Source organism: Chrysemys picta, chromosome 7 (genome assembly GCF_011386835.1).
Source record: "Chrysemys picta bellii isolate R12L10 chromosome 7, ASM1138683v2, whole genome shotgun sequence".
Taxonomy (NCBI): domain Eukaryota; kingdom Metazoa; phylum Chordata; order Testudines; family Emydidae; genus Chrysemys; species Chrysemys picta.
Window position 1 is genome coordinate 124,971,441 of NC_088797.1, and position 22,682 is coordinate 124,994,122.

Below are 22,682 nucleotides of genomic sequence, written 5' to 3' on the forward strand. Positions count from 1 at the left end.
AGCGCTGCCGATACCCCTCGATCCCGACCCACAGCCCCCTGCTATTCCAGTCACGGGCTCCCCTACAACGCTGCCGATACCCCTCGAGCCCGACCCACAGCCCCCTGCTATTCCGGTCACGGGCTCCCCCAACAGCGCTGCCGATACCCCTCGATCCCGACCCACAGCCCCCTGCTATTCCAGTCACGGGCTCCCCCACAGCGCTGCCGATACCCCTCGATCCCGACCCACAGCCCCCTGCTATTCCAGTCACGGGCTCCCCCACAGCGCTGCCGATACCCCTCGATCCCGACCCACAGCCCGCTGCTATTCCGATCACGGGCTCCCCTACAACGCTGCCAATACCCCTCGATCCCGACCCACAGCCCCCTGCTATTCCGATCACGGGCTCCCCTACAACGCTGCCAATACCCCTCGATCCCGACCCACAGCCCCCTGCTATTCCGATCACGGGCTCCCCTACAATGCTGCCAATACCCCTCGAGCCCGACCCACAGCCTCCTGCTATTCCAGTCACGGGCTCCCCCACAGCGCTGCTGATACCCCTCGATCCCGACCCACAGCCCCCTGCTATTCCAGTCACGGGCTCCCCCACAACGCTGCCAATACCCCTCGATCCCGACCCCCGGCCCCCTGCTATTCCGGTCACGGGCTCCCTCAACAGCGCTGCCGATACCCCTCGAGCCCGACCCACAGCCCCCTGCTATTCCAGTCACGGGCTCCCTCAACAGCGCTGCCAATACCCCTCGATCCCGACCCACAGCCCCCTGCTATTCCGATCACGGGCTCCCTCAACAGCGCTGCCCATACCCCTCGATCCCGACCCACAGCCCCCTGCTATTCCGGTCACGGGCTCCCCCACAGCGCTGCCAATACCCCTCGATCCCGACCCACAGCCCCCTGCTATTCCGGTCACGGGCTCCCCCACAGCGCTGCCAATACCCCTCGATCCCGACCCACAGCCCCCTGCTATTCCGGTCACGGGCTCCCCCACAGTGCTGCCAATACCCCTCGAGCCCGACCCACAGCCCCCTGCTATTCCAGTCACGGGCTCCCCTACAACGCTGCCAATACCCCTCGATCCCGACCCACAGCCCTCTGCTATTCCGATCACGGGCTCCCTCAACAGCGCTGCCCATACCCCTCGATCCCGACCCACAGCCCCCTGCTATTCCAGTCACGGGCTCCCCTACAACGCTGCCAATACCCCTCGAGCCCGACCCACAGCCCCCTGCTATTCCGGTCACAGGCTCCCCCAACAGCGCTGCCAATACCCCTCGATCCCGACCCACAGCCCCCTGCTATTCCAGTCACGGGCTCCCCCACAGTGCTGCCAATACCCCTCAATCCCGACCCACAGCCCCCTGCTATTCTGGTCACGGGCTCCCCCACAGTGCTGCCAATACCCCTCGATCCCGACCCACAGCCCCCTGCTATTCCAGTCACGGGCTCCCCTACAACGCTGCCAATACCCCTCGATCCCGACCCACAGCCCCCTGCTATTCCAGTCACGGGCTCCCCCACAGCGCTGCCGATACCCCTCGATCCCGACCCACAGCCCTCTGCTATTCCGATCACGGGCTCCCTCAACAGCGCTGCCCATACCCCTCGATCCCAACCCACAGCCCCCTGCTATTCCAGTCACGGGCTCCCCTACAACGCTGCCAATACCCCTCGAGTCCGACCCACAGCCCCCTGCTATTCCAGTCATGGGCTCCCCCACAGCGCTGCTGATACCCCTCGATCCCGACCCACAGCCCCCTGCTATTCCGGTCACGGGCTCCCCCACAGCGCTGCCAATACCCCTCGAGCGCGACCCACAGCCCCCTGCTAGTCCAGTCACGGGCTCCCCCACAGCGCTGCCAATACCCCTCGATCCCGACACACAGCCCCCTGCTAGTCCAGTCACGGGCTCCCCCACAGCGCTGCCGATACCCCTCGATTCCGACCCACAGCCCGCTGCTAGTCCAGTCACGGGCTCCCCCAACAGCGCTGCCGATACCCCTCGATCCCGACCCACAGCCCCCTGCTAATCCAGTCACGGGCTCCCCCACAGCGCTGCCGATACCCCTCGATCCCGACCCACAGCCCCCTGCTATTCCGGTCACGGGCTCCCCCAACAGCGCTGCCCATACCCCTCGATCCCGACCCACAGCCCCTGCTATTCCGGTCACGGGCTCCCCCACAGCGCTGCCAATACCCCTCGAGCCCGACCCACAGCCCCCTGCTATTCCGGTCATGGGCTCCCCCAACAGCGCTGCCGATACCCCTCGAGCCCGACCCACAGCCCCCTGCTATTCCGGTCACGGGCTCCCCCACAGCGCTGCCGATACCCCTCGATCCCGACCCACAGCCCTCTGCTATTCCAGTCACGGGCTCCCCCACAGCGCTGCCAATACCCCTCGATCCCGACCCACAGCCCGCTGCTAGTCCAGTCACGGGCTCCCCCACAGCGCTGCCAATACCCCTCGATCCCGACCCACAGCCCCCTGCTATTCCGGTCACGGGCTCCCCCAACAGCGCTGCCGATACCCCTCGAGCCCGACCCACAGCCCCCTGCTATTCCGGTCACGGGCTCCCCCAACAGCGCTGCCAATACCCCTCGATCCCGACCCACAGCCCCCTGCTATTCCGGTCACGGGCTCCCCCACAGCGCTGCCAATACCCCTCGATCCCGACCCACAGCCCCCTGCTATTCCGGTCACGGGCTCCCCCACAGCGCTGCCAATACCCCTCGATCCCGACCCACAGCCCCCTGCTATTCCAGTCATGGGCTCCCTCAACAGCGCTGCCAATACCCCTCGATCCCGACCCACAGCCCCCTGCTATTCCAGTCACGGGCTCCCCCACAGCGCTGCCGATACCCCTCGATCCCGACCCACAGCCCCCTGCTATTCCAGTCACGGGCTCCCCCAACAGCGCTGCCAATACCCCTCGAGCCCGACCCACAGCCCCCTGCTATTCCGGTCACGGGCTCCCCCAACAGCGCTGCCGATACCCCTCGAGCCCGACCCACAGCCCCCTGCTATTCCGGTCACGGGCTCCCCCAACAGCGCTGCCGATACCCCTCGATCCCGACCCACAGCCCCCTGCTATTCCAGTCACGGGCTCCCCTACAACGCTGCCAATACCCCTCGAGCCCGACCCACAGCCCCCTGCTATTCCGGTCACGGGCTCCCCCAACAGCGCTGCCGATACCCCTCGAGCCCGACCCACAGCCCCCTGCTATTCCGATCACGGGCTCCCCTACAACGCTGCCAATACCCCTCGATCCCGACCCACAGCCCCCTGCTATTCCAGTCACGGGCTCCCCCACAGCGCTGCCGATACCCCTCGATCCCGACCCACAGCCCGCTGCTAGTCCAGTCACGGGCTCCCCCAACAGCGCTGCCAGTACCCCTCGATCCCGACCCACAGCCCCCTGCTATTCCGGTCACGGGCTCCCCTACAACGCTGCCAATACCCCTCGATCCCGACCCACAGCCCTCTGCTATTCCGGTCACGGGCTCCCCCAACAGCGCTGCCAATACCCCTCAATCCCAACCCACAGCCCCCTGCTATTCCGGTCACGGGCTCCCTCAACAGCGCTGCCCATACCCCTCGATCCCGACCCACAGCCCCCTGCTATTCCGGTCACGGGCTCCCCCACAGCGCTGCCCATACCCCTCGATCCTGACCCACAGCCCCCTGCTATTCCGATCACGGGCTCCCCTACAACGCTGCCAATACCCCTCGATCCCGACCCACAGCCCCCTGCTATTCCGGTCACGGGCTCCCCCAACAGCGCTGCCGATACCCCTCGATCCCGACCCACAGCCCCCTGCTATTCCGGTCATGGGCTCCCCTACAACGCTGCCAATACCCCTCGAGTCCGACCCACAGCCCCCTGCTATTCCAGTCACGGGCTCCCCCACAGCGCTGCCGATACCCCTCGATCCCGACCCACAGCCCGCTGCTAGTCCAGTCACGGGCTCCCCCAACAGCGCTGCCCATACCCCTCGATCCCGACCCACAGCCCCCTGCTATTCCGGTCACGGGCTCCCCCACAGTGCTGCCGATACCCCTCGAGCCCGACCCACAGCCCCCTGCTATTCCGATCACGGGCTCCCCCACAGCGCTGCCGATACCCCTCGATCCCGACCCACAGCCCCCTGCTATTCCGGTCACGGGCTCCCCCACAGTGCTGCCGATACCCCTCGATCCCGACCCACAGCCCCCTGCTATTCCGGTCACGGGCTCCCCTACAACGCTGCCAATACCCCTCGAGCCCGACCCACAGCCCCCTGCTATTCCGGTCACGGGCTCCCCCAACAGCGCTGCCCATACCCCTCGATCCCGACCCACAGCCCCCTGCTATTCCGGTCACGGGCTCCCCCAACAGCGCTGCCCATACCCCTCGATCCCGACCCACAGCCCCCTGCTATTCCGGTCACGGGCTCCCCCAACAGCGCTGCCAATACCCCTCGAGTCCAACCCACAGCCCCCTGCTATTCCGGTCACGGGCACCCCCAAAGCGCTGCCAATACCCCTCGATCCCGACCCACAGCCCCCTGCTATTCCGATCACGGGCTCCCCTACAACGCTGCCAATACCCCTCGAGCCCAACCCACAGCCCCCTGCTATTCCGGTCACGGGCTCCCCCAACAGCGCTGCCAATACCCCTCGAGTCCGACCCACAGCCCCCTGCTATTCCGGTCATGGGCTCCCCTACAACGCTGCCAATACCCCTCGAGCCCGACCCACAGCCCCCTGCTATTCCGATCACGGGCTCCCTCAACAGCGCTGCCGATACCCCTCGATCCCGACCCACAGCCCCCTGCTATTCCAGTCACGGGCTCCCCCCACAGCGCTGCCAATACCCCTCGATCCCGACCCACAGCCCCCTGCTATTCCGGTCACGGGCTCCCCCAACAGCGCTGCCCATACCCCTCGATCCCGACCCACAGCCCCCTGCTATTCCGGTCACGGGCTCCCCCACAGCGCTGCCAATACCCCTCGAGCCCGACCCACAGCCCCCTGCTATTCCGGTCATGGGCTCCCCCAACAGCGCTGCCGATACCCCTCGAGCCCGACCCACAGCCCCCTGCTATTCCGGTCACGGGCTCCCCCACAGCGCTGCCGATACCCCTCGATCCCGACCCACAGCCCTCTGCTATTCCAGTCACGGGCTCCCCCACAGCGCTGCCAATACCCCTCGATCCCGACCCACAGCCCGCTGCTAGTCCAGTCACGGGCTCCCCCACAGCGCTGCCAATACCCCTCGATCCCGACCCACAGCCCCCTGCTATTCCGGTCACGGGCTCCCCCAACAGCGCTGCCGATACCCCTCGAGCCCGACCCACAGCCCCCTGCTATTCCGGTCACGGGCTCCCCCAACAGCGCTGCCAATACCCCTCGATCCCGACCCACAGCCCCCTGCTATTCCGGTCACGGGCTCCCCCACAGCGCTGCCAATACCCCTCGATCCCGACCCACAGCCCCCTGCTATTCCAGTCATGGGCTCCCTCAACAGCGCTGCCAATACCCCTCGATCCCGACCCACAGCCCCCTGCTATTCCAGTCACGGGCTCCCCCACAGCGCTGCCGATACCCCTCGATCCCGACCCACAGCCCCCTGCTATTCCAGTCACGGGCTCCCCCAACAGCGCTGCCAATACCCCTCGAGCCCGACCCACAGCCCCCTGCTATTCCGGTCACGGGCTCCCCCAACAGCGCTGCCGATACCCCTCGAGCCCGACCCACAGCCCCCTGCTATTCCGGTCACGGGCTCCCCCAACAGCGCTGCCGATACCCCTCGATCCCGACCCACAGCCCCCTGCTATTCCAGTCACGGGCTCCCCTACAACGCTGCCGATACCCCTCGAGCCCGACCCACAGCCCCCTGCTATTCCGGTCACGGGCTCCCCCAACAGCGCTGCCGATACCCCTCGATCCCGACCCACAGCCCCCTGCTATTCCAGTCACGGGCTCCCCCACAGCGCTGCCGATACCCCTCGATCCCGACCCACAGCCCCCTGCTATTCCAGTCACGGGCTCCCCCACAGCGCTGCCGATACCCCTCGATCCCGACCCACAGCCCGCTGCTATTCCGATCACGGGCTCCCCTACAACGCTGCCAATACCCCTCGATCCCGACCCACAGCCCCCTGCTATTCCGATCACGGGCTCCCCTACAACGCTGCCAATACCCCTCGATCCCGACCCACAGCCCCCTGCTATTCCGATCACGGGCTCCCCTACAATGCTGCCAATACCCCTCGAGCCCGACCCACAGCCTCCTGCTATTCCAGTCACGGGCTCCCCCACAGCGCTGCTGATACCCCTCGATCCCGACCCACAGCCCCCTGCTATTCCAGTCACGGGCTCCCCCACAACGCTGCCAATACCCCTCGATCCCGACCCCCGGCCCCCTGCTATTCCGGTCACGGGCTCCCTCAACAGCGCTGCCGATACCCCTCGAGCCCGACCCACAGCCCCCTGCTATTCCAGTCACGGGCTCCCTCAACAGCGCTGCCAATACCCCTCGATCCCGACCCACAGCCCCCTGCTATTCCGATCACGGGCTCCCTCAACAGCGCTGCCCATACCCCTCGATCCCGACCCACAGCCCCCTGCTATTCCGGTCACGGGCTCCCCCACAGCGCTGCCAATACCCCTCGATCCCGACCCACAGCCCCCTGCTATTCCGGTCACGGGCTCCCCCACAGCGCTGCCAATACCCCTCGATCCCGACCCACAGCCCCCTGCTATTCCGGTCACGGGCTCCCCCACAGTGCTGCCAATACCCCTCGAGCCCGACCCACAGCCCCCTGCTATTCCAGTCACGGGCTCCCCTACAACGCTGCCAATACCCCTCGATCCCGACCCACAGCCCTCTGCTATTCCGATCACGGGCTCCCTCAACAGCGCTGCCCATACCCCTCGATCCCGACCCACAGCCCCCTGCTATTCCAGTCACGGGCTCCCCTACAACGCTGCCAATACCCCTCGAGCCCGACCCACAGCCCCCTGCTATTCCGGTCACAGGCTCCCCCAACAGCGCTGCCAATACCCCTCGATCCCGACCCACAGCCCCCTGCTATTCCAGTCACGGGCTCCCCCACAGTGCTGCCAATACCCCTCAATCCCGACCCACAGCCCCCTGCTATTCTGGTCACGGGCTCCCCCACAGTGCTGCCAATACCCCTCGATCCCGACCCACAGCCCCCTGCTATTCCAGTCACGGGCTCCCCTACAACGCTGCCAATACCCCTCGATCCCGACCCACAGCCCCCTGCTATTCCAGTCACGGGCTCCCCCACAGCGCTGCCGATACCCCTCGATCCCGACCCACAGCCCTCTGCTATTCCGATCACGGGCTCCCTCAACAGCGCTGCCCATACCCCTCGATCCCAACCCACAGCCCCCTGCTATTCCAGTCACGGGCTCCCCTACAACGCTGCCAATACCCCTCGAGTCCGACCCACAGCCCCCTGCTATTCCAGTCATGGGCTCCCCCACAGCGCTGCTGATACCCCTCGATCCCGACCCACAGCCCCCTGCTATTCCGGTCACGGGCTCCCCCACAGCGCTGCCAATACCCCTCGAGCGCGACCCACAGCCCCCTGCTAGTCCAGTCACGGGCTCCCCCACAGCGCTGCCAATACCCCTCGATCCCGACACACAGCCCCCTGCTAGTCCAGTCACGGGCTCCCCCACAGCGCTGCCGATACCCCTCGATTCCGACCCACAGCCCGCTGCTAGTCCAGTCACGGGCTCCCCCAACAGCGCTGCCGATACCCCTCGATCCCGACCCACAGCCCCCTGCTAATCCAGTCACGGGCTCCCCCACAGCGCTGCCGATACCCCTCGATCCCGACCCATAGCCCCCTGCTATTCTGGTCACGGGCTCCCCCACAGCGCTGCCGATACCCCTCGATCCCGACCCACATCCCCCTGCTATTCCGGTCATGGGCTCCCCCACAGCGCTGCTGATACCCCTCGATCCCGACCCACAGCCCCCTGCTATTCCAGTCATGGGCTCCCCCACAGCGCTGCTGATACCCCTCGATCCCGACCCACAGCCCCCTGCTATTCCGGTCATGGGCTCCCTCAACAGCGCTGCCGATACCCCTCGAGCCCGACCCACAGCCCCCTGCTATTCCGGTCACGGGCTCCCCCACAGCGCTGCCAATACCCCTCGAGCCCGACCCACAGCCCCCTGCTAGTCCAGTCACGGGCTCCCCCAACAGCGCTGCCGATACCCCTCGATCCCGACCCACAGCCCCCTGCTAATCCAGTCACGGGCTCCCCCACAGCGCTGCCGATACCCCTCGATCCCGACCCATAGCCCCCTGCTATTCTGGTCACGGGCTCCCCCACAGCGCTGCCGATACCCCTCGATCCCGACCCACATCCCCCTGCTATTCCAGTCATGGGCTCCCCCACAGCGCTGCTGATACCCCTCGATCCCGACCCACAGCCCCCTGCTATTCCAGTCATGGGCTCCCCCACAGCGCTGCTGATACCCCTCGATCCCGACCCACAGCCCCCTGCTATTCCGGTCATGGGCTCCCTCAACAGCGCTGCCGATACCCCTCGAGCCCGACCCACAGCCCCCTGCTATTCCGGTCACGGGCTCCCCCACAGCGCTGCCAATACCCCTCGAGCCCGACCCACAGCCCCCTGCTATTCCAGTCACGGGCTCCCCCACAGCGCTGCCGATACCCCTCGATCCCGACCCACAGCCCCCTGCTATTCCAGTCACGGGCTCCCCCACAGCGCTGCCGATACCCCTCGATCCCGACCCACAGCCCGCTGCTAGTCCAGTCACGGGCTCCCCCAACAGCGCTGCCGATACCCCTCGATCCCGACCCATAGCACCCTGCTATTCTGGTCACGGGCTCCCCCACAGCGCTGCCGATACCCCTCGATCCCGACCCACAGCCCCCTGCTATTCCAGTCACGGGCTCCCCCAACAGCATTGCCAATACCCTCCGATCCTGACCCACAGCCCCCTGCTATTCCGATCACGGGCTCTCCTACAACGCTGCCAATACCCCTCGATCCCGACCCACAGCCCCCTGCTATTCCAGTCACGGGCTCCCCCACAGCGCTGCCGATACCCCTCGATCCCGACCCACAGCCCCCTGCTAATCCAGTCACGGGCTCCCCCACAGCGCTGCCGATACCCCTCGATCCCGACCCATAGCCCCCTGCTATTCTGGTCACGGGCTCCCCCACAGCGCTGCCGATACCCCTCGATCCCGACCCACAGCCCCCTGCTATTCCAGTCATGGGCTCCCCCACAGCGCTGCTGATACCCCTCGATCCCGACCCACAGCCCCCTGCTATTCCGATCACGGGCTCCCCCAACAGTGCTGCCAATACCCCTCGATCCCGACCCACAGCCCCCTGCTATTCCGGTCACGGGCTCCCCCACAGCGCTGCCAATACCCCTCGAGCCCGACCCACAGCCCCCTGCTATTCCGATCACGGGCTCCCTCAACTGCGCTGCCGATACCCCTCGAGTCCGACCCACAGCCCCCTGCTATTCCAGTCACGGGCTCCCCCACAGCGCTGCCAATACCCCTCGATCCCGACGCACAGCCCCCTGCTATTCCGATCACGGGCTCCCTCAACAGCGCTGCCCATACCCCTCGAGCCCGACCCACAGCCCCCTGCTATTCCGGTCACGGGCTCCCCTACAACGCTGCCAATACCCCTCGAGTCCGACCCACAGCCCCCTGCTATTCCGGTCACGGGCTCCCTCAACAGCGCTGCCGATACCCCTCGAGCCCGACCCACAGCCCCCTGCTATTCCGGTCATGGGCTCCCCCAACAGCGCTGCCAATACCCCTCGATCCCGACCCACAGCCCCCTGCTATTCCGGTCACGGGCTCCCCCACAGCGCTGCCAATACCCCTCGATCCCGACCCACAGCCCCCTGCTATTCCGATCACGGGCTCCCTCAACAGCGCTGCCGATACCCCTCGAGTCCGACCCACAGCCCCCTGCTATTCCAGTCACGGGCTCCCCTACAACGCTGCCAATATCCCTCGAGTCCGACCCACAGCCCCCTGCTATTCCAGTCACGGGCTCCCCTACAACGCTGCCAATACCCCTCGAGTCCGACCCACAGCCCCCTGCTATTCCGGTCACGGGCTCCCCCAACAGCGCTGCCAATACCCCTCGATCCCGACCCACAGCCCCCTGCTATTCCGATCACGGGCTCCCCCACAGCGCTGCCGATACCCCTCGATCCCGACCCACAGCCCCCTGCTATTCCGGTCACGGGCTCCCCCACAGCGCTGCCCATACCCCTCGATCCCGACCCACAGCCCCCTGCTATTCCAGTCACGGGCTCCCCCAACAGCGCTGCCCATACCCCTCGATCCCGACCCACAGCCCCCTGCTATTCCAGTCACGGGCTCCCCCAACAGCGCTGCCCATACCCCTCGATCCCGACCCACAGCCCCCTGCTATTCCGGTCACGGGCTCCCCCACAGTGCTGCCGATACCCCTCGATCCCGACCCACAGCCCCCTGCTATTCCGATCATGGGCTCCCCCACAGCGCTGCCGATACCCCTCGATCCCGACCCACAGCCTCCTGCTATTCCGGTCACGGGCTCCCCCACAGTGCTGCCGATACCCCTCGATCCCGACCCACAGCCCCCTGCTATTCCGGTCACGGGCTCCCCCACAGCGCTGCCAATACCCCTCGATCCCGACCCACAGCCCCCTGCTATTCCGGTCACGGGCTCCCCTACAACGCTGCCAATACCCCTCGATCCCGACCCACAGCCCCCTGCTATTCCGGTCACGGGCTCCCCCAACAGCGCTGCCAATACCCCTCGAGCCCGACCCACAGCCCCCTGCTATTCCGGTCACGGGCTCCCTCAACAGCGCTGCCCATACCCCTCGATCCCGACCCACAGCCCCCTGCTATTCTGGTCACGGGCTCCCCCACAGCGCTGCCGATACCCCTCGATCCCGACCCACAGCCCCCTGCTATTCCAGTCACGGGCTCCCCCACAGCGCTGCTGATACCCCTCGATCCCGACCCACAGCCCTCTGCTATTCCAGTCACGGGCTCCCCCACAGCGCTGCTGATACCCCTCGATCCCGACCCACAGCCCCCTGCTAGTCCAGTCACGGGCTCCCCCACAGCGCTGCCAATACCCCTCGATCCCGACCCACAGCCCCCTGCTATTCCAGTCATGGGCTCCCCCACAGCGCTGCTGATACCCCTCGATCCCGACCCCCGGCCCCCTGCTATTCCGGTCACGGGCTCCCCCACAGCGCTGCCAATACCCCTCGATCCCGACCCCCGGCCCCCTGCTAGTCCAGCCCTGTGGACGACGTGCCCCCCCTTAGTCCAGTTCCAGCTACCCTCACCCCAGTTGTGTTGACACCCCCAGGCTCAATCCGCTGTCCCTGCTTGCTAGACTCTGGTGCTCACCAGATGTGTCACCATCTCTCCCCTGCCTTCTAGTCTGCCGGGAAGCTGCCTCCATGTGTGAGACTCTCAGCACTTTGCAGGACACCCTCCTGGACATGGCCCCGGAGCTCAACCGAGCCATCACCAATGTGGTGTGCTCTCTGTGCTTCAGCTCCTGCTACAGGCGAGGGGACCCCACATTCGAGGCCATGCTGCAGTATAGTCAAGGTATCGTGGACACGGTGGCCCGAGGGAGCCTGGTGGACATCTTCCCCTTTCTGCAGGTGAGAGCTGGAGGGGGTGGTGGAAGAGGGGAGGTGGACAGTCGCTCTTAGCCCGCCTCTGATTTGTCCCTCCTCGCTTTTCACTGGCCAGAGTGTGCTGGCTGGGACTCTCCTAGTAGCCCATAGAACCTCTCTCTGGCTTGAGCAGCACCAGGCACGAATTCACGGAAGTCAGTGGGTGACTATAAAATCATTGCTGCATTCACTGGGAGGTCAGTAAAACGACGTCCAGCGGCCAGTTGACGACCTTGGTACGTTGGTGGATTTGCACAAAACACAGAACACAGCAAATACCAGCACTTAACAGAAGCACCAGGCGAAGGTTGTCATCTTGCTCCCTGAAGGACTGTCCCCAGCTCACTGCCGCGGCAACGTGCTGGCTCTCAAAGGTCCCTAGACGTTTCCTGGACCTGCTGGGAGACCCAGGGCTCTGGAGGAAAAGGGCTAGTTTGGGAACCAGGGGGGACTTGCACCCCTGCCTCAGACGTCGCAGGGAGCACGTGGGGCCGGGCTGAGATGAAGTGGAGCAAATGGGCGTCACCACTGGTCTTTCCTGCTGCAGGTTTTTCCCAACAAAGACCTGGCATTGCTGAAGAGGTGCGTGGAGGTCCGAGACCAGCTGCTGCAGAAGCAGTTCAAGGAACACAAAGTAGGTGGCTCGGCGTGGCCGCTCACAGACCAGGGCCGGGCCTGGGACCCAGCCGCCGGGCAGGGGGATGTATTGCTACAATCTGCACCCCACGTTTCCAGATCATCGAGGCCCTGCCAGGCCCCAGTGGGGAAGCAGCAGGGACCAGTGGGGATCTGCATCCCCCAGGCAGCAGAAGCCCCAGCTGACTAGCTACCTGTGTGACCCAGGGGATGGGAGCACACATCACCTGCTGTGTCTGGTGGGGCTGTATGAAGGGAGGGGTTTAGAAGTACCAGGGAGCCATGTCCCCCCCCCATCAATGTACAACCCTCACCTTACTCTAAGGAAAAGAAACTCTTCCCATACCCCCAGTGCTTGGTGCACAGTGGGGAGGGGATTACAGCATGGGATTGCCTGCCCCAGCGCTGCTAGTGCCCCCCCACCCTGAACTCCAGCACCTACTGCTCCCCCAGTCCTGGGCTCCCCACGCTTAGCTCTGCCACCACACCCCACTCTGGAGCGGGTAGGATAGAAACGTCCTGCAGCAGCGCAGATCTAGGTCCAATTCCCAGCTCTGCTGCTGACCCACTTGTAACCTGAGCCAAGTCACGGCCCTACCCCATGCCTCAGTTTCCCACCTGTAACATGAGGCTAATGATACTTCCCTGCCACATTGAGAGGCCTAGTGAATAGGAGAGCTGGGTTCTGCCGCTGGCCTGCTGAGTGACTGTGGGCAGGTCATGTCCCTTCCCCGTGCCTCCGTTTCCCCATCTGTAAAATGGGGCTAACGGTACCGCCCCCTCCTTTGCAAAGTGCTGTGAGACCTACTGGTGAGAGCGAGGTGTTATTATCCAGGATTAGTATTGTTCCCAGGCAGGGCCGAATGTTGCCCTTGTCCCCAGCCTCCACCGGGTGAGGGAAGGGAGTGATGGGGAGGTGGGAGGTTTAGCCACAGGTCGGGGCAAAGAAGCTGCTCCCATCCATCTTGAATGGCTATCTTCACCTGGCTGGGAGTGTTGGGCCCACACCTCCTCATCCACCCCAGGGGGGGTCTTTCTGGATGGGGAGGGGACAACCACCCTCTAGGACCATCCGATCTCCCCGGCGTATGAACTGACACTGAGGAGTAGCGGACGGCCAGGAGGGGCCCGGCCGCCCAGCTCCCCTTGCAGCCACCTCTGACCCCTGCTGTCCTGCCCCCTTGCAGGAAGCGCTGGGCAGCGACTCGGCCAACGACCTGATCGATGTGCTGCTGCGCGCCCAGCTCAACATGGAGAACAACAACAGTCGGCTGGCCCAACCGCTGGAGCTGACGGACGACCATCTCCTCATGACCGTGGGCGACGTCTTCGGGGCGGGCGTCGAGACCACCAGCACCGTGCTCAAGTGGGCTGTGCTCTACCTGCTCCACTACCCGGAGGTGTGCGCATCCCCCCTGCCCACCCGGCCCTTCCGCCCCACGCCCACCCCGAAGCGCAGAGCCTGCTGGAGAAGAGTGCCCAGAAGTCCCCTTCTAGGGTGCCCCCTCCTCCGGGCCATTCCTTGAGTGGCCCCAGGGCTCGCTGTCAAACATGGAGGGCAGGATGAGCATGTGACCTGGTCTGTCCTAGACTAACAACCTCCTCTGGAGTAGCTACCCCTTACCTGGCTTGGGCTAGGGTCCCCGTCAATTACCCCGGGTCCCTGGAAACCCCACTCAGACCCAGGTGAGCATTTAACAGCGATCCTTCACTGTCCCTTCCCCGTGCCTCCGTTTCCCCATCTGTAAAATGGGGCTAATGGTACTGCCCCCTCCTTTGCAAAGTGCTGTGAGATCCTTCACATCTGTGCTGCTTGGAGGGGCCAAACAGGCTGTTCTGGGTCAATATTGTGCCAAAGTCGGGCCCTGCTGGGACATATCGACTGGGGCTCTGTTGCACATCAAGCTAAGGACAGAACTCAGACCGTTCTTACAGAGAATCTCCACTAGCTTTTGGCCTTCCAGGGCCCGGGACACACCGTGAGGGGTCCTGATTCAATCCACTAGGGGGCAGTAGTATATGTACCCTACCCAGGTCATTTAGTAGCTTGACCAAAGTGACGTGCTTTGCCATAGGGAGACCTGTAGCCCTTAGCAATCCCTCTCTCGGCTAACGCTGGCCCGGCTGGACTGTGCCCCCAGGTGCAGAAGACGATCCAGGAGGAACTGGATCAGAAGATCGGCTTCGAGAGACACCCCCAGCTCAGCGACAGGCAGCAGCTACCCTACCTGGAGGCCACGATCAGCGAGGTCCTGCGCATCCGGCCTGTCTCCCCTCTGCTGATCCCACACGTGGCCCTTACGGACACCAGGTGAGACTTCTCTGGGCACATCCCAGCAGGTGGCCCAGCCCTGTCCCTCCTTTGACAGGGTGGGGAGGTGATGGCCGAGCGAGGCACTGAATTATTCCCTCTCCCCCCACGCTGCAGCATTGGGGAATACACCATCCCAAAGGGAGCCCAGGTCATCATCAACCTCTGGTCCCTTCACCACGACGAGAAGGAATGGGACAAGCCCGCGGAGTTTAACCCAGGTGGGTCCTTTTCTTCACCCTTCCTGGCTGAAGCTTTGGGCTTAGCATCGGCACCCGCCTGTCTCTGCCCCCCGGGCTGATGGGGTCATTGCTGAGCTAGGTTGGGTTGAGAGGGAAGTGCCAGACTTTGCCTCTCTGTCTGTTACCGCCGAGCAAGGCCTGGAGCTGGCTGCAGCCCAGAGCACTGGTGGCGAGAGCTGCGGGCAGGGGCTCATTCGAGCTTGGAAGGGATCCCTGGGCTAGGAGGTGCTGCCCTCCCGCGAGTCCCCAGGCCACGGTCCCCATCCTCCCAGGCGGAGGACAGCGCGGGGCTGTATGGAGCCTAGCGGCGCTGCTCCTCAAGCATCCAGAAGGGGGCGCTGCTGAGCAACGGCACCTGCTTCCCTCCATTTGGGCAGCGCTGGGCCCACAGGTGACCAGCTGCATTGGACCCTCCTGCGTCCAGCATCAGGTTGGCCCATCTGGTATTAACTTTACGCAGTCTGGGCTGTGCCAGGCTGGAGCTTCTCCCCGGGAGGCGAGGGCTGTCAGGATCAGGAGGCACATAGGGGCCGGTGATAAATCAGAGAGGCTCCAAGTGCAGAGGCATTGTCTCACGCCTTCGAATGGAGCAAGGGAAGCAGGACAGACCCAAGTGTGTGTGTGTGGGTGGGGGGGGGGTGCAGGAGACCGGGTCTAGGGTGCAAAGCTCACGCCATCAGGTTGCTGCTACGAATCGGGCCTTGGCCCCACGGCACAGCCCTTTGGAGGGACGTGTGAGATGAGTTCGGCAGGTCTCTGCCCTTATGAGAGGCACCAAGTGCACAGTGTGACTGGCTGGGATACGCCCTACACCTCTCCCTCTGGGCTGGGGCCGGGGGGGAAAGGCAGCACTTCCACGGCCTGCGTCAGCTTCAGCCCAGAGCCCCCACATCCCCCACACAAGTGGGTGTCTGTCCGGGCCCTTTGCCCAGCAGTTGAACACAAAGGAAGTGGGGAGGGCTGGCTTGATCCTGCTGTAGAACAGGGGCCCCACACATAAGGAAACGTCTCGCCAACCATGCCGTCCCACCCTTTAACGAGGCTGCTGCACCCCCTGCAGGTCGCTTCCTGGACGAGCGGGGCAATCGGCTCTCCTCCCCCTCGCCCAGTTACCTGCCCTTCGGAGCCGGGATCCGGGTGTGCCTGGGCGAAGGCCTGGCTAAGATGGAGCTCTTCCTCTTCCTGGCCTGGATCCTGCAGCGGTTCACCCTGGAGGCCCCCCCGGGCCAGCCGCTGCCGACGCTGGAGGGCAAGTTCGGCGTGGTGCTCCAAGTGCAGCCGTTCAAGGTGAAGGCCAGGCTGCGGGCGGCCTGGCAGGATGGCGTGTAGAGCTGCCTGCACCATGGACCCGGCCAGCCGCTCCAGGGACGCAGCGTGGGAGCGGCTGCATGGGACAGGGCTCTGTCCAACCCCAGGGATGGGTCTATCCCCCGGACGGGCGAAAGGAGCGTTGGCTGGGTCATCCTTTGGGCGGTGACGGGCCCAGTGGGTCAAACGCCCCAGGGGAAACCGCTGCTGGTGCCAGGGTGTCTGAGCCCCTGTAACGCCAGTCAAAGGCTGTGCCCTGGCTGCAGGGGCCAGGATTTAGTGTGCTGCTCCCCCCTCATTGCTCTGCCACGCCCCTGGGGGGGTTCAGTCCCTCGGGGGCCAGGTAGGGTGCAGAGGGCGTGAGTTGGTGGAGGGGCTTAGGGGACTAGCAGAGGCAGGTTTCCTGTTCCCCAGGAGCAGGTGGGGAAAACCCCCCATAAAGGGGCCTCGGCCCTCAGGGACCCGGCTCAGCTCCTCAGGGGGCTGAAGCTTATCACCCCAGCGCAGCTCCTGCCCTATGTGGGGTGGGGAGGGCGCCGGGAGCTCCAGCCCTGCTCAGTTCCCCAGCCCAGCCCCAGTTACTGCAGCTTCATCCCCTGCCTTGGGGTCTGGCCTGCACCCGTTTCCAGAGAGGCTCCGGCCTTCCCTCAGAGCAGGTGCCAGGTGAACAGGAGCAGGGCAGCCCTGGCCTGTTGGAGAGAGGTGGGTGAAACAGAAGAGTGGGCAGAGCTGGCTGGGGCAGACCCGCTTCTCTGACTGGCCAGGATTTTCAAAGGGGGATGGGCATTCAGTTAACGAGTACATTTGCTCTGTGGTTTATGGCAAGTGCAGCCCCAGATTCCCACACACTGGGATCTGTCCTGCAGTCGAGAGGCAGCCTGGCCCAGTGGTTAGGGTGGCTAGCCTGGCACTTGAGAGACTGGCTTCAATTCCCTGCTTCCCCCATGGACTGCGTGAAATTCAGCAAGTCACTTAGTCTCCCTGTGAGTTCCTTCCCGTCTGTACAATGGGCATAACAACACTGCCCTACCACACAGGGCTCTTGTGAGACTGGGACGGGGCTCAGATACAGTGGTAATGGGGGGGCCTTTTCCACACAGGGAGTTATTCTGGACTAGCAGTTCCTCTCTGAACTTAATCCAGAATAAGATTCATGTGTAGACAAGCCCTTCGACAGACAGTAGCGTAATTCACAGGTGTACACTACCGTAAATCGTTGATCTGCGTATTACATCCTCTCTGCCTGATGTGCAGAGGATGGAGGTCTGTTACAGCTCCCAGCTGCCCAGAACCCCCAGAGGAAGTCGCTGGTTCAATCCCCAGCATCAGCCGAGATCTTGCAGCCGTCATGCTAACAGACACACACTGCTTAAATTCAAAAGGGCCTATTAACTTCCTCTTCCCCACACCCGGTTCAAAAATAGGCTGTAGGTTTGTGCCCCGCGCTGCTACCTGTAGGGAGAAGCTGTAGGAGAACTAGCTTCACGGGGTTCAAGCCATGTATTTTAGAATATAGAATATCATAGAAGATTAGGGTTGGACGAGGCCTCAGGAGGTCATCTAGTCCAATCCCCTGCTCAAAGCAGGACCAACCCCAACTAAATCATCCCAGCCAGGGCTTTGTCAAGCCTGACCTTAAAAACCTCTAAGGAAGGAGATTCCACCACTTCCTTAGGTAGCCCATTCCAGTGCTTCACCACCCTCCTAGTGAAAAAGTTTTTCCTAATATTCAACCTAAACCGCCCCCACTGCAACTTGAGACCATTGCTCCTTGTTCTGTCATCTGGTACCACTGAGAACAGTCTAGATCCATCCTCTTTGGAACCCCCTTTCAGGTAGTTGAAAGCAGCTATCAAATCCCCCCTCATTCTTCTCTTCTGCAGACTAAACAAGCCCAGTTCCCTCAGCCTCTCCTCATAAGTCATGTGCTCCAGCCTCTTAATCATTTTTGTTGCCCTCCGCTGGACTCTTTCTAATTTGTCCACATCCTTCTTGTAGTGGGGGGCCCAAAACTGGACACAGTACTCCAGATGAGGCCTCACCATTGGCCTCACCCCTCAATGTCGAATAGAGGGGAACGATCACGTTCCTCGATCTGCTGGCAATGCCCCTACTTATACAGCCCAAAATGCCGTTAGCCTTCCTGGCAACAAGGGCCCACTGTTGACTCATATCCAGCTTCTTGTCCACTGTAAACCCTAGGTCCTTTTCTGCAGAACTGCTGCCTAGCCATTCGGTCCCTAGTCTGTAGCAGTGCATGGGATTCTTCCGTCCTAAGTGCGGGACTCTGCACTTGTCCTTGTTGAACCTTATCAGGTTTCTTTTGGCCCAATCCTCTAATTTGTCTAGGTCCCTCTGTATCCGATCCCTACCCTCCAGCGTATCTACCACTCCTCCTAGTTTAGTGTCATCCGCAAACTTGCTGAGGGTGCAGTCCACGCCATCCTCCAGATCATTAATGAAGCTATTGAACAAAACCGGCCCCAGGACCAACCCTTGGGGCACTCCGCTTGATCCCGGCTGCCAACTAGACATGGAGCCATTTCACTAGCTACAACTGCTTTAGTGTGATTGCACAAGGCCTGAATGCGCCCCTTAGCTAGTGAGAGACAACGGCATTTCCAAGCAGGCCTTTGAGACAACATTTCATCCAGAATGCCCCTGTCTTCTCTGAGCTGGGCCGCCCCGAAGGATCAGGACTGTGGAAATCCGAGAGCAGTGGTTTTCACCGGTGCAGGGCGAGGTCAGCCTGGGGACAACTCCCCTTTTTCTCTTTTCATCTAATGGAAACGAGGGCAGCTGCTGCTGAGGTGTTTTGGAAAGCTGATGCGGGCAGCTGCAACCCTGGGGGGCGGGTCAGATGAGCTAGAGAAGTGTCAATGTCCGGGAACAAGGCACTGGGGAGGCCTCGTCTGGAATCCTGGGTGCAACTCCAGAAAGATGAATTCAGAGTGGAGCAGGGGCAGGAAAGGGCTGCGAGGACGGTCAGGGGACCGGAGAGCCTGTCTCATAAGAGGGGACAAAAAGAGCCTAGGAAAATGAAGGCTCAGCAGGGCCCCGGCAGCTCGCTATAAATACAGCAGGGGAGGGGGGTAAACACCAGGGCGGGAGAAGAGCTTGTGCCGCTAGCGGGCAGTGCTGGCAAGGAACACACGGGGATAAAGTAGCCATGAACAAATTCAGACTGGAAATTAGTGGAAGGTTTCTACCCATCAGAGCGGGGGAGGGTCTGGAGCAGCCTCCCACCAGGGAACAAACCCTCTAGCCAGCTTTAAGTGTATGTGCTGGGGTTAGCTAGCAGGAGACTGGACCTGCTGACCTAGGAGGTCCCTTCCAGTCCTAGGCCCTGTGACGTTTGAGGGAGGGGAGCTTGTCCCAGACTGCATCTGTCACAGCTAACATCATGTGGCTCTTCCAAAGCGCCCTCAGACCCCTCTCGCTCACTCCGATGGCCCCGTAGCAACTGAGTGCCTCACAATCCTCCATGTGTTTGTTCTCACAGTCACTATTATCCCCATTTTACAGATGGGGAAACCGAGGCACCGGAAGACTGAGGCAGAGCAGAGCATTTAACTCACTTCTCCTGAGTCCTGGGCTGGGGATCTAATCAGTAGGCCAGCCTTCCTCTTTCCTACAGCTTGTGCTCCTGTCCGCTTGTGGCCATAAAAGGTTGACAAAAATAGTTCTGCTGTGCCGAGCAAGTTCCAACCTGGGTAACTACATTCTGTCTCTCCGTTTGCCCTGCTGTCCTAATTAGCCAGGTCAGGTTGCCGTGTGCCGCTAGACATCCACCATGTTCCACCCAAAGGGCGGTGCTTTCAGTTATAGGAGCATGACTTTGGTCCCCATTATTTATAGCCCAGTAGCACCCAGCAGCGATCAGGGCCCCGTTGAGCTACAGACAATCCCTGAAAGTTCTCCCACTGGCAGCATTAGCCCCAATTTACATATGGGTAACTAAGGCACTGGGAGATTAAGTGACTTGCCGAAGAGCCCACAGGAAGTGTGTGGCAGAGCTGGAATCAAAGCCATCTCTGCCCATTCCCGGGCGGGAGCTTTAGCCACAAGCTCATCCTTGCCCCCTGTAAAGTGTGTTGCTATATAAATAAATGGTATTATCACCTAGCTGCTGGTGCCTTTTAACATTTACCCGGCCGCGAGCTGGCATTTTCACTCTCTATGGTTTTATGATCCACAGCGATTCAGCAATCTGGCTGGATTACAGCATGTCCTCAGTGATCGGGATAACCTTTTACTAGAGTAAAGAGTCTGTGTTTGCTCTCGCCGAAAAAACAGACTGTACAAGAGGGAGCCATGCAATTAAATCTCCCCCCCCCCCCCCCATTACTTGAGCTCTTAATATTTAACTAACTAGCAACAAGGCAACAACTTATAACTAGAAAAAAAAAAAAAACCCAGCAGCAGCAGAGGGGGCATAGAAAGAAACGAGTTCTTCCCCTGTATTCAAAAACAGGAGCTAGTATGAAATAAATAACAAACCACACAGATTCTCCCCCCCACACCTCTGACTCCCATTTTTTTATAGACATTGACAGATTTAAAAACAATGTTTGTTAGGACCCCTTAGGATGTGCGTTACTGACAACATTACCCCAATGAAACGAGAATGGTTTTGTTAGCATTGGAAACGGGAACTTTCACTTTAAAAAAAATAAAATCTTGTTTTAAGTTCTATTTAATTTGTGTGCTTAAAAAAGGTCCAGAAAAATGTCTGTTGACGATGAGATTTTTATAAAACACACACACACGTCTCTGCCCATCAAGTGACTTGGGTAAGTGACTCTCGCCGCTCTGTACCTCAGTTTCCCCATCTGTGACATGGCGTTTATGATTCTGAACTCCCTGGTGAAGCCCTTTAAGATTTGCAAAGCGCTGTATAATAACTAGGGATTATTATTGTTAACCTGGCACGATGCCCTTCTAAGAACATCTTCTCTGTATCAGAAGTGGCCAGAGTTGTCAAAGCCACTGCAGCCTATGAATCTGATCCTGCACAGAGCTTCACATGAGCAGGATCTGTGCATCTGCATGGGAATCACTGCAGCGGGGCTGGTGGGAACGGCAGCATTCAGTGCCTCTGAAAAACCAGGCCCTCGCTTTCTTTGCTTCCTAGAATCCCTGTGTGTCTTCTGTCTCCTCCTCAACAGTCCTGTCCCCCAGGAGCGGCAGAAGGGAGCGAAACCAGGAACGTAGCATTTTCAAACTTGACCTCCAGCCCATGTGGCAATGAGATTTACTCAAGGCATTAGCTAGATGGCGCCATGCTCATATGTTGCTTGGAAAAGAGAGGACTAATGGGGGATATGATAGAGGTCTATAAAATCATGACTGGTGTGGAGAACATAGATAAGGAAGTATTATTTACTCCTTCCCATAACACAAGAACTAGGGGCCACCAAATGAAATTAATAGGCAGCAGGTTTAAAACAAACAGAAGGAAGTATTTCTTCATACAATGCACAGTCAACCTGTGGAACTCCTTGCCAGGGGATGTTGTGAAGGCCAAAACTTTAACAGGGTCCAAAAAAGAACTAGATACGTTAATGGAGGACAGGTCCATCAATGGCTATTATCCAGGATGGGCAGGGATGGTGTCCCTAGCCTCTGTTTGCCAGAAGCTGGGAATGGGTGACAGGGGATGGATCACGTGATGATTCCCTGTTTTGTTCATTCCCTCTGGGGCACCTGGCATTGGTCACTGTCGGCAGACAGGATACTGGGCTAGATGCATCTTTGGTCTGACCCACTCTGGCCATTTTTATGTTCTTCATTTTTGTTGGGAAACCCGCTCAAAAATAGGCTATTTGGCGCTGCAGCTTTGTCACCGTCCTAAACAGAAAAGCTCAATCCAGCTCTGGAATGAAGTGCTAAGTAACCCAAAGCTCTCTGCTGTTTGGATTTAGGATCTTTGGCTTCAGCATTGAATACAATCGATCCTGCAAGTCTAGTTTTTTGGTAATAATTTCCAAAATTGGGGGGCGGGGGACGACTCTGAAAGAAACCGTTAGCTGTTTCATCCATTAGGCGTTACCCCAAAAATCCAACCCACCATCAGGAACACCTGGGAAAATTAATGAGCTGGCTAGTGAATCTGGGCCACCATTGCCCTCCATTGGATCAAATCAGAACTGTTCAACTATGGGTCACAGGCCCTATACTGCTAATGGAGATTCTCCTTCAGATCAAATGGCAGGAGCTCATGCTCTGGGGGCAGGAGGGTCTGGGTTCCATCACCGTAGATTGGCAGTCGCCATGGAGTTCTGAACGGCCAAGGGTGTGTGGCATAGCAACAGCAGAGAAGTTCCCGAATGGCCAGAGATTTGTTACAATACTACCTTATTGCCCGCAAAGCTTGTAAAGAAAATGGTGCTGCGGACGCGGCCAAACAAGATAAGAGTGGCTAACCCTGCCCTTGGCTAGCTGCATGCCAGGCCTGCTGTGCTGC

General features: G+C 61.1%; 1 protein-coding gene across 1 annotated transcript in view; it reads left to right on the forward strand.

Annotated features, from left to right (window-relative positions):
• Window positions 1-20,911, forward strand: part of LOC101933089 (steroid 17-alpha-hydroxylase/17,20 lyase) — a 33,040-nt gene extending 12,129 nt beyond the window's left edge. Inside the window, exons 3-9 of the mRNA XM_065552625.1 lie at window positions 11,475-11,704; window positions 12,267-12,353; window positions 13,543-13,755; window positions 14,497-14,666; window positions 14,784-14,887; window positions 15,969-17,789; window positions 18,898-20,911. Coding sequence (XP_065408697.1) covers window positions 11,475-11,704; window positions 12,267-12,353; window positions 13,543-13,755; window positions 14,497-14,666; window positions 14,784-14,887; window positions 15,969-16,237 — 1,073 coding nt within the window. The 3' untranslated portion in view covers window positions 16,238-17,789; window positions 18,898-20,911. The remainder of the gene's footprint in view (window positions 1-11,474; window positions 11,705-12,266; window positions 12,354-13,542; window positions 13,756-14,496; window positions 14,667-14,783; window positions 14,888-15,968; window positions 17,790-18,897) is intronic.
• The last annotated feature ends 1,771 nt before the right edge of the window (window positions 20,912-22,682 follow it).